This window comes from Botryllus schlosseri, chromosome 3 (genome assembly GCF_051294905.1).
Source record: "Botryllus schlosseri isolate E-star chromosome 3, Bs_hap1, whole genome shotgun sequence".
Classification (NCBI taxonomy): domain Eukaryota; kingdom Metazoa; phylum Chordata; class Ascidiacea; order Stolidobranchia; family Styelidae; genus Botryllus; species Botryllus schlosseri.
In genome coordinates this window covers 25,281,186-25,293,733 of record NC_137238.1, presented here as the reverse complement: position 1 = coordinate 25,293,733, position 12,548 = coordinate 25,281,186, and the positions used below count along the sequence as shown (strand labels likewise).

General features: G+C 40.2%; 1 protein-coding gene across 2 annotated transcripts in view; it reads left to right on the top strand.

Moving 5' to 3' along the window:
• The window catches only part of LOC145436185 (carboxypeptidase B-like), a 37,598-nt gene extending 27,754 nt beyond the window's left edge, over nucleotides 1–9,844 (top strand). For both annotated transcript variants that reach the window (XM_080313528.1, XM_080313527.1), the window contains exons 5-13: nucleotides 3,127–3,228; nucleotides 3,762–3,854; nucleotides 3,924–4,028; nucleotides 5,376–5,463; nucleotides 6,641–6,702; nucleotides 6,831–6,968; nucleotides 7,028–7,112; nucleotides 8,965–9,076; nucleotides 9,691–9,844. In XM_080313528.1, coding sequence (XP_080169654.1) covers nucleotides 3,127–3,228; nucleotides 3,762–3,854; nucleotides 3,924–4,028; nucleotides 5,376–5,463; nucleotides 6,641–6,702; nucleotides 6,831–6,968; nucleotides 7,028–7,112; nucleotides 8,965–9,076; nucleotides 9,691–9,772 — 867 coding nt within the window. In that variant the 3' untranslated portion in view covers nucleotides 9,773–9,844. The remainder of the gene's footprint in view (nucleotides 1–3,126; nucleotides 3,229–3,761; nucleotides 3,855–3,923; nucleotides 4,029–5,375; nucleotides 5,464–6,640; nucleotides 6,703–6,830; nucleotides 6,969–7,027; nucleotides 7,113–8,964; nucleotides 9,077–9,690) is intronic.
• The last annotated feature ends 2,704 nt before the right edge of the window (nucleotides 9,845–12,548 follow it).

Genomic DNA, 12,548 nt, shown 5'->3' with positions numbered 1-12,548 from the left:
CTCTCGGTAATGTCCATTCTCGGTAATGTCCGTTCTCGGTAATGTCCATTCTCGGTAATAGCATTCTCGGTAATGTCCATCTCGGTGATAGCATTCTCGGTAATAGTATGGAACCATTGATTCCGAGCCTATGAACGAAAATAGAGTCCAATATACACGCAAGATGTCGCTGTATCGCTCATATATACGTAAAACTGTTATACTACGTAAGTAATTGCATAGGCTCTGTTTACAGTTACCGGCAAAATAGATAATAGAGAATAGAGAAACGAATTGATAAGATGCAATACATTAACCATTTACAAATTGATATGTGATACAATTCGAGCCTACGCCAATGGTCGAGGACTATATAAATTATATTCGAATTCAATTTCAACAAAACAAGAGGTTTGGTTCAGGTAAGAACAGAGAACAGAAGTAGAATTTTTGCTATTTTATTACTTTACTATTAGCTTACGACAACGTAGGCTGTAAGCTTCGATCACTTCGTTTGCGGTCAATTTATTTGTGAGAGAACAATGGAGACCCAGTGAAACGCACGATCACTGAATGATTGGTCGCTCTCACGGTTTACGCCAGCTTTTCGCGAATAATCCTAACACATGGGAGATACAGTGATTTTTATCGACATCGATTGCTTGACGACTTGAAATTGACTCGTGAGTTTTGCACCGAGTCACGAGTAAATCCAGATTTCTGATACGCCGAGTCAAGTCAAGTAAAGTCATTTTAGCAAGGTGACTCGAGTCGAGTCAAGTCACACGAAAAGGTGAATCTAGTCTCACTCGAATCATCTCAACACTTCGAATGATCCAAAAAGTCCACAGTTCCCGAGATGGTCACTAACTGACGGTGAGGCGCATGGATTAGCATTAGGATATGGAAAACCCGGATTTGTGAAATTTTGACGGATTAGGATTGGATTAGGATTTCTGCTTTTTTGATGGATTTTGATTAGGATTAGAATCACGAGTTTTCGGTGAGATTAATGTCCTGAAACGAATGGTGACAAAATCTTTCGTCTAACCAAAGTTTCTTCATGTACTTTGGCATTCATTATGCGCTTTATATCTTTTTGCAAAATTATAGGCATAAGATGTAGGCCAGGGGTGTCAAACATACGGCCCGTGGGCCGCATCCGGCCCGCCAGGGCATTTCATTTCATTCATTTCCTCGGGGTCATTCTGAGAAAATTGCAAAATAATTGTATAATCCAGCACATTTATAACAGAGGTTGAGATTTTTGTAATAAATATATTGATGTAAATATCAAATAGTACCTCATGACAGCAAATGTCGAACATGTCCAATTGTTCATAGAGGCTACACTGTAATTATATGTCGGCAGTGTTGAATTCTAACTCAAGTAACCATCAGCAAAAAGTCGGTGATATTCACACCACATTCTGAGAAGGAAAAAAGTGCACAGTTTTAGTTGGATGTTTTCTGGAGGCAGAAACGAGAATCCGAAACCGTTGTAAAAGACTTGGAGCTACACGACGAATATAATTCAAATATATTCGGTCACACTGCTGTTTACCTTGCTCAAAGGGCCCCAGCGCCGGTCTCCATAGAAACACTCGAATGGTGAATTGATGATAGAAAATTAATGAACAAAATTCCAACGCTCGCAATCCGCATTTACAATCTGTTGTATGCTTCACCACGAATACGTATAGGGCCAGCGAACCATCATGAATAATACAAGGGGAGTATATGGTGTATGACTGTATTCAATCGACCAATCGTCGTATTTTTGCCAATTCCATTGTTTGTCAATAACGGTGTTGTTCGAATAGAGCCCACATTATCCGTGATGTAAAATATAATAGTATTTTCAATAGCGTTGATAACAAAGCATTCCAATAAAAATAAAGGAGTGAATTTGTAGATAACATATTAGAATCATTTGACACTCAGGCCCGCGAGCGATCAAATCTTTTGAATCTGGCCCGCGACCCAAGTTGAGTTTGACACCCCTGATGTAGGCTTCCTAAGAGGAATTCTACTTCATATCGGATTAGCATTAGGATTGAAATATACAGAATTTCGGGATTAGGACTAAGATTATGATCTGTACTTTCGGATTTGGATTGCGTTAGGTCATAAAAATTTCAAATTCCGCTCATTTCTGTTAACTGAGAATTTCTACGTTTCTGTAGCTCTCCACACACGGCTTGTCTGTACTATAGTTTTACTTTTTACACAAGTGGTTTAGCTTTCATGATATTCTCACTTCAGCTTGTGCAGTTTATTATTCAAATCCAAATACTTTTTGCTTTTGGATTTCAAGAATAAAAACGTAGTTTTGGGAAAAGTGCGAATCAGTTATATCTGAAATATCGTCTTACGAGCAGCGTGGAATATCATTATGAGTAATTCCCGAAAACATCATCGAAGATTGTACTTAGTTGAAGGGTCATTAACATTAGTAATTTTGCGTTAATCACAAAGATGGATCTTGCGATTTTCAACAGCCAGACTACCAGAAGTAGGATTTGCTAGCCGTCTATCCCATCTACCTTGAGAAGCAACTCACTTAACTGTTTCTCGTACCTTCTGTTTTCTTCTTAAATTTAAAGTAGTTTCGTCACAACTTGGTAATTGCAGCGCCCACGTGAAATTGAGTGGCCAAGCACAGTGGTAAATACTTTCACTTCAAATACATTACCCCAGCTAACTACTCTGAACACCTCCTCACGGTACTCATTGAACGTAATCAATTTAATTCAGCACTTCCTTGCTATGATTATTTCATTGCGATTAGTTGCAATGCAGCGGATAGATCACTCTTTCTCAAAAATGAAATACTTTACCTGTTTTGAAAGCTGTATGTTATATCTACAAAATGAAGTTCAAGCGATGGGAGAAGCTATCAAAACGGTATTCCTCGATTATAAAATAACATTTATTGCCACTGACATATAGATCAGTTACTTGAAAAAAAAATTGACAGCATTACTCAGTTTGGCACCTCTTACTTTGTATCCCCGTATAATTCAAATATACCCGTTGGAGCAGTTAGAGCAGTTCCAACACGTATGAATATTTTACATAATTCTTTCCTTTTGATTTCGGAAATGCATACGCTATTATTAAAACGTAATGTTTTAATTATATTAGATCAACCAGTGGATTGACGTTTTTGCGACTACCAATTCTGCTGTTGCCTCACAACTGGTGATTGGAACCTCGTACGAAGGCCGTTCCATCGGGGCACTTAAGGTGAGAATCTAGGCTGAAGCTGCACCCCATACACCGTATTAGGAATCATAATTATCGATACATATTTTATGGGAATAATGGACGGGATTTTCTTATAAGACTACAGGTTTCGTGGTTTCGTGACAATTTTCTGCACAATACGTTCGTTGTAGAAATATTTCTGATCGTATTGTTATTCTTTTATACGCTCCGCGAGCATGAAGCAGGGTATACCCTAAACGGCATTTAGTCTTGCACCGACATTTGAAATTAGTCTCCTCAAGCTCGCATTAAAATTTAAAATTTATAATGTTTATATGTCAGTAATTCTGTCGATATAAACCTCTGGAATGCACTTATGATAAGAAAGCAACATTATGGCATTAACTATAAACAAGATTTTCTAGCTACATTCCGTGCTATTATGCTTTTTACCTAACAAAGTCGCAATGCGCAAACGACCAATAAATTATAGCAAAACCCCCTTGACAGATTGTACTTATCTGCACAACTAAACTTTGAGATACTAACGGTAAAATATTCGTTTATTCCAGATAGGTACCGGTGATCAATCATTCGTCATCAACTGCGGTATTCACTCGCGAGAATGGGTCAGCCCAGCTACATGCATGCTCACTGCGAAATGGGTACGAATATCCATCGAAATACAACATTGAATGCTCATGGTAAATCTTTGACACTCTTTGCGCCTTCAGCTTGCCGAGTCAACGGATTCAGCGATTGTGAATCTCCGCAACCAATTGACGTTTTACATCATTCCATCTGCGAATCCTGATGGATACGTATACACGTGGACAACTGTGAGTTTGATACCACACTCTAATCAAATCAGAATGTGTATATCCACTTGTGTACCGCCCCTGATATACGGCTGTGAATGGCTCAAAAAGCCAGAACCTACCTTAGATTGACTTATAACCCGACATAAATCGAGTACAACATTATAATCCAAATTATTCATACACATAAGAACGTATGAAGGTATGCCCATAGGCTAGGGTGACCATATTTTTGTAAGGCAAATTTCAAATGCTCTTTAGCGCCCACTAGCGGATTTTAAAATGAGAAATGAGCACATTGTCGATCAATATGATGTCACACCAGCAAAGAGGTGATCACGATCCGATTCGGGAGTATGTGGTTGTGTGTTGAAAGTTATAACCAGGGTCGGAGTCACATTTTTTCAGCCCCCTCCCGCCCAAATATCTGGTCGTTAAATGATGTGAATGAATTATGTCAATAATATTAGTTCTTCCATAAATTACTATATAATTTGGCCCTCTCCCCGTCCACATGATCAAAGTTAGCGGTAGAGCTGGTGGAGGATGATGACTTCGAAAATGCAAGGAGAATAATTGTACATCGTTAAGTCATGTTCATGTCACACCGATAAGTTTATTTATCAGCCTAATGCCAGTGCGCACTACACCACTGAGCTACATAAATACCACACATTCGGTGGTTTCCAACCTTTTATGGTCGCGACTTCTTTTCCAACTTGAAAATGTTCCGCGATCCAGCTCAAAATTTGACAACTCTGATTACTAATCAAAAGACGGAACATTTGCCCAGACTAACTCACGGCCTACTTTGGAAGCTGATTACGTTCAACATCTTCCTCGAATGAAGCATCCAAACGGCCTATACCGACTCAATGAATATACCGTTATCATGTAATTGCGATTACAATTAGACTAATTTCTGTAAATGAGAGTTGTTGTTATTTATTTTTGATCGCAGTTTTTGCGAGGGTGGTAGTCCCCATATTAAAACCAATTTAAGTGACACTAGATCGCGCGCAGCGCGAAGAAAAATTTCGTGTAGCATAAATCTGCCCAAAAATAGTATTGTTCATTTTGATTTAGGAAAAAATTATAAGCTTACTTCAAGCCTTCAAATTCCGGACATTGAGGCATATTTTAGAAATTCCTCCCGGACGCAGTATTAACAGTGAAATTCCGGACATGACCGGGAAATTGCGGACGTGTAGATTTATTACTGCGACATCATTCTGATTTGGGTTCTGTTTCGTGTACCATCGTATACCTACCTTCGGGCGTGAATAGACACCTACACACTATTTTCGCTAACAGCGTAGAATACAATTGAAAAGCAAATGAAAATAATTTGCTCATCGTTTTGTACAGGATAGAATGTGGAGGAAAACAAGGAAACCAATCACAAAAGTCTGCACGGGAGTAGATCCTAACCGCAATTTCGATGCAAATTGGAGTGGTAAGACTGTGCATATCACATTAGTAGGAATATATAATTAAACTTTCATGTAGAAACACAGAGGCTTCTTACACAGGGTAGCTTCCCTTATCTCTTGGGTCACGGATACGACAATGAGCTACCAATGGCTTCAACTAGAATTTTAATTAGTCGTGTGCTATCATTAGCTTATTTCTGAATAATTTCGGTTCATTTCTTAAGATAAAAGAAACGTCATTACTCATTGGAGTAATGCGATCTAGGAAAATATGGAACCAGTCAAAGCATGATTTCAAAGCCCTCCTACAATAATGCAGGGACGGTATCTATCCACTCAAGCGCGGATATTCGTTGTATTCTTTATTTTTTGGTCGGATCCGGATTCATACTTTTCTTTTATACGGCCACCGTAGAGAAAAAAACCGGATGTTATTTTAAAGAAATAGGATCGGAGACGGACGAGGGTTGTGTCAAAATTTTCTCACAATACTAGCCGCTACTATCATAATTAAAGCGAGAAAACACTGAGGCGATATGAAAAAATCATAGTCCTATCTCTGATGACAATTTCTTTATAGCAATCAATATGACGTGGATTTCCCCTCCCAGGAAAACTGCCATATCGGTAATGATAGTGATTTGACTACTGTGGTCATTTGCAAGGCGCCGATGTTTCAATGATTCCAAATCTGTCGAGCTGTAGCACGTCCCACTTTAGTTCCGGGCTTTTCGTGAGACAACACCTGCGCGGCTGGTTGTATGAGGCTGGCTTCTCAATATTGCTTGCAATAAGGATCTAGGCCAGGAATGCCCTCGTAGAGCCTAATCTAAGATGTCCCGTGGCGACAATCGCGCAGCACATACAAATGATGTCGACAAGATGCAGCAACAGCCAATCACTGATCGTCCCTTATGCATAACTTGAATACATGTTATATATGTTATTCCAACGCAATGCATCAGGCGAGCATGCAATATTTTGCCTTGCACCTTATCCCGGTAGGCATCAAAGAATACTGCCGATGCAAATACAACAAGGATTCGATTCGATTGAAAAGTCTACACATTACTTGCCTTACTATTAACTATTTATTTGCCTAATGAGTCGATGTAACATTTTCCCAGTCACTACATCGATAATAAATGTAACGTGGGTGACAATATTATGCATCAGGTTTCTAATAACTCATACTTACAGGCGAGGGAGCTAGCGGCAATGCGTGCACCGATACGTATTACGGACCAAGTGTATTTTCCGAGGTAACTTGAAATGTGTTAGCATTGCTCTTGTATGTAGTTATGTGTAAAAGGAATATATTATGCGCTTTGGTGCCTACTGCGCTATACCTTTGGATTTGAGACCTGAAATGATACTTGTTTATTGTCAGGTTGAGACTCAGGCACAGAGGGACTTTGTCGCCAGTCTTGGCAACGTGAAGGCGTACATTGATATACACGCTTACAGTCAAATGTGGATGTACCCATATGGCTACACATATGACTCCTGTGCGGACGCTGCCTCATTGGTAAATCACTATCAAATATTCCCATGTCAATTTTAACTTAATGGCTATTTATGTCACAGGACAAAATTGCTACCGACAGCGTTGCGGCCATTGGCGCAGTACACGGGAAATCGTACGAAGCTGGCTCTATTTCCGGTGTTATATGTAAGTTATATAGTTCTTTCCTCAACCTACGAACCCTTCATCCCAATCGATCATTATCTTGCAAATTCGATATTTTATTCGTGCACGTGATTTAGTTGGGACATGACTGTGCTCATTTACTGAGTACTCTCATCAGCAGCATCGACTCGCCTGCTGTAAACAATCATTGCACACCCCGCGGGTTGCCTCTGAATGTAGGAGAAAACAGGTAGACGCGGCTCTTTCATGGATAAACATCTACTTTCTTCCGATGGGTTGCTGTTTGTTACAAACACACTATTTGGCTCTTAACGCATATTCAAGTCATTTTTGCCACTTGTTTAAATATTGTAATACTCATAGACTTTTGCTCACAATTTGCTCACTTTTCTCGTCATAGCGCTCTCTATGCGCCTTTGTCTGTTCCTTTTTGCGGCCGATCTCGTTGCGCGGCTCGCTCTAACCGTATGGCCTTTAACTGCACTGATTAAGCACCGGGGTCAGTGAGGATGAGACCACGAAAACTTCCGAAACATGAATACCTGCCCAAGCCGTGGTTTGAACTCACCTTCAATAATGTCGTTGCCCTTATCACAAAACGTTTTCATTGAACTGTTCCTATCGCTACTTCATCAATTGAATGTAGCTTTAGTTAAATTACGCTCAGGCCACTCGACGGCGTCGCCGTGGGATCTCCCCTCGGAAGTAATTTACCAAACGTATTTGTAGTATTACATGAGAGCAAACTTTACACTGTAGATGAAATCAAAACATTATTTATGTACCGTCGATTTGTGTGATGACTCGTTTGTCATCTCCCAGAAACAGTCAGAGGCTGATGTAGCTTTCATAAAAAAGGTAACTTTTCTTCACTCGTCTTCACAAGATTCCCGTTGGAAAAATAGCGAAATAAATCGTCACCCTTCTTGAAAGTCGTTCTTAAAAAAACGAGGTTGCAATTTTGTTAACTCGGTGTATCGGAAACCTACATCTTCCGGAGAGTATTTACGTGGGAAAACGTTCATTCCGAAACGCAAAACCGTTAATCTGATTTGCATTGCGTCCCACATATCACTGATGATATTTTCAGACGCAAAATTAAATCAGTAACCTAAATTCATTCAGGAAATTTTCATTGTTGACGGATACACCTAACTAAATCGTCAAGGTTCCATGGTGGAACAAATGAGAAATTTACGTGTTACAAAATGAAAAGAAACTAACGCAACCATACCTAATCGATCTTGACTAAAAAAAAGGTCAAATTTTCAGCTCGATGTCTAATTTGTCTAATTTCCGTGGGTTGACTGAAAAAAAAGGTCAGCCGTTTTGACGCGTCATCGCCCCGCTATTTTCGCCCCCCGTCGCCCCCTTTGTCCATTTTCGCCCCCTGTCGCCCCCTTCGTCATTTTCGCCCCCCTAGACCGCGAAATCGCCCCCTGGGGGGCGATATCGCGCACGTTGGGAGCCACTGATCTAGACAATAATTCTACTTGTTCGAGGCTGTAGCCACGTTAGGTTGGCGATATTGGGGAGAAACCACACACATTTCCCTTTGTGCGCACTCGAATCGAAATTTGGTAAAACCTACCAAGGAATCTTATGTGAACGGATACATTTTTTTGATCAAGCTGGATATTTGCCACCAACGGTGCTCACGGATTCCCTAGCTTTATATTGTATGTTGGATTACACCATATTCAGATCCATGTAATGTTTTTCGATACAAGGTCTTTCAAAGTCATCTTTTGCCGACGAACAGGGTCATCTAGATAAGCTTCGAATTTGAAATTTGACCACAAGAATTCCAAATGGATCCACTACAGAAATCATATACTGTGCCTTAAAATGCGCAGTTTATTTTCTTTGACAGACGTTGCCAGCGGAAGTACAGCTGATTACTTTTACGACAAACAAAATGTGAAATGCTCCTTCGCCGCTGAGCTGAGAGACAAAGGCTTGTATGGATTCACGCTCCCTGACCGGTAAGTAATAATACGTTCGATGTCGCTATAAAACAGATGTAGTTAAAACAGTCAGCGTTGGTAGTCAAGTAGCCTACAGAAGTAGTAACACTGAGTTTTTTTATTCCATTACAATTAGAAGTAGTGACATTTGGGAACCACTTTTAGTGGAAGTATAAAAAATAAGGACTGAAAATTTCTCAAGTAAGTAGTATCAAAAGCAGCTTCATACTCGAAGGGTTCCATACTGTCGCCAGTAAATTGGCAGTGTCTAATTCCTAAATTGCATGCTTCGTCCATGCAACTTCTGCAAAAGGACTGCTGACACTGAAAAAGGAGGGCTTATAGCATTAATATTTATTCAGTTACGTGGATAGATGGGATATTTCGTACACATTTACGATATTTTCACTCATTGCAGTGATTAAAATTACTTCCTGATTTACGAAACTCAAAGTAGACAAAAATAATGTTTTCTCCGGAAACTGTTAAGTAGCTGTCGAAGTATTATGAAAACATATCCATTACAGTCGGTACAACAAGTTATAGGAAAAGCTATATAGAAGTGCATCGTTAGCCTTATCTGCTAAGAAGTAGCCAGGACTGACTTAACGTGTATGTATATTGTATTCCAGTCAAATCCGGCCTACTGCGGAAGAAACAGTCGAGGGCCTCAAAGTCATTGCTAACGCAATCGTTGACGGACAATGCGGTTAAAATGCACCTCATCGAACCAATATTCACTAAAAGGCCAGGATTGCAGTTTTAATAAATCGCATTCCTTGAGAATTTTGTCCGTGTGTCTTGAACGCAGTTGCGAGTGTTTGTATCCGGGGGCGCAGATTTTATTCGTGTCTCACTACATTTCAATATAAGTTGACGCGTGCAGGCCTGCAACGACGAAAAGCAGTCAAGTCTCAAGTGCTGATATAATTTCAACGACAACAAGGGTTATGAACCTATCGCAGATCATCAGAGCTTCATGATGAGATAGTTTCGAAGAAATATTAGTAACTGTAATAATTTCATATTTACGGAAAACTCAGAATCTTCAGAGAGTGCAAGATGTATTCATTTCAAAGATATGAGTTATCACTTGTGTTATGTTCGTGCATTTACGAACATAACAACTTGGTACTTGGATGTCGCAATATTTCTTAAGATCGTGGCAATATATTCTTATTTACAGTCGAGTCCACTTAATTCGGACACTTCGGTTGGACAGGGTTTTGGTCGAATTTAGCGCAGAAACGGTACAGTTGCGGTAAACTGAGTAAATGGCACTAATCGCGTACAAGAGTTATATATTTTGGTTATTTGCCTTGTACAGTAGTTCGATAACATTCGCTGGTACGAGTTCTAAATATACCGAGGATATCAGACTCAACCTGCGATGCGGGCCAGATTCAAGTCCTCAGGTCCCTCACGGATCGCAACAGTCGAATGATTAAAAAGACAGGAAAGGACGTAGTTTACTTTTGCCGCCCTTGATGTTTTTGCGACATATACACCGACTCATGATAGACATACACACGATCTGCGCATATGCATATGCCGCCGGACATGGAAGGTGCAGATATATATTCTTGTACGGCTTTCTTAGTGTTGCACCACCCCTCCATGCTATCCCAGTATTGTATGAGCGCCAAGCAGGGAAGCCATGGATACGAGTGTTACTGATCAGGTCTTTGGTGTGACCCGGCCGGGGATCAAACCCATGACCTACCGATCAAGAAGCCGGACGCTTAACCATTACGCTATCTTGTCGAGTTACCTAGAAATCCATGGCCCTGTAATACACGTGAACACTTCAAGTTACACAGCAGCAGCCAACACCCCAATTGCACGGATTTGCTTTTTATGATACAATAAACAATCGCTAGATTTTTTAGATCAAACAATCAATTTAATTGATTGGTTGAATAAGTATCATTCGCTGACTACCTACATGAAGTGTTTTTCTCTCTTGATGTTGTGTGATTGCAGGCCAAGCTCACAGCAGAGAGTGACTAAATACTCGAGCAAATTTTTGTAACAAAGCCAGTAAGGTTCTTGAGATTGTCAAGGTGCATGTTCGTTTAGTGTTTATTTTTTATGCTGCCAACGCCACGCATAGAGTGGCGCGCAGTTGAAATGCGGTAAATTTCAACCAAAGATGTTATAATGAAGTCAAGCTTGTGATATATGAAAAGGTTCACAGTGCTGAACCTACCAAGGTTCGTTTGTGAACGTGAACCTCTCAATTTCTGATGTTCACACACAGAACGCGTACGTGAACCTCACGTTCACACCATCCCTAGTATCAACGTGCCCAACTCAGTATTCCGGTGCCAACCAGCACGAAAATGAGCTAAAGTTCAGAAATCAGGCTCTCAAGTGCGCCAATTGGCAACACTGGACGAGATACGTGCCACAATTGTGCAAATGGTTGAGAAGCGATGATCCGTCACGTCGCTACTACAGGTATTTATCATTACTCGATTGTTGCTATCTATGAATATATATTTAGCCACAGTGGGAATACGGTGGCTTTTTAAGTAGATTGTCAGCTTCCAAAATGTTTCCTCGTTTCAATTTTCGTATATGACCACATCATATTGACCGCGCAGAGCCAATACAAAGAAACCCAACCCGTAAGACTATGTAAAGTCCTCACCGGCAATGATGAAATGTCGATATTGAATTTACGCCGATTGTAATGATAACATTTTTTATTGGTCACTCCACCCCCACCATTGCAATATTACCAATATTACTCAGCGTTTAATCCCCCTCAAACTTGTGCATTAAGTGTTGGAATGTGCGAAGAGCTGCCACACAACGAGATGTATAGTATGATGTAGCAGGCCTGATGTTATGGATTTTCAGTTCATTTCAATGTATAGCACTCGCCAATCTGCTTCTATCAATGCTGAAATAACCGACATAGAATCTGTAGAAGTCTATGTGCAATGTGCATGCTTTTGCATTCGTTGGATGATGAGATCCAGAAGTAGACTACTCGATTGTTCCCATGCGGCTCCATACGTACTCTGAAGTTTGAAATGCGGCTCCGACATCCAAAAAGGTTGGGAACCGCTGATCAAGATCTCTCTGCGGGAAGTAGTCCGAAAACATAACAACTTGGGAAAGTAGTGAAATTGCATAGGGGGCATGACGACCACGGGTTTGTTTCTGTGCGTTCAATTGCAAATTGAGATGGACACAGTGATTTATTTGTTACAGCTAGGACAAGCCATATGTGAAGCGCATTATGCCAGAAATGTAGGCTAGGTATAATCACCGATGTCATACAGTGTATATTGTCAATTCGGAGTGAGGCAAAATACTTGCTGGAAAAATAAACAGTAGATGCGAATTCAACGGGTGATGAACGCGCTTATAAAACAAATAAATGTTATCGCTCGAGCAGGATATCAATACGTGTCTGCAAAAATATTTGTCATTACCTTGTATTTTTGGCGAACAGGTAGCTTACATTTTTTTCTTGCGA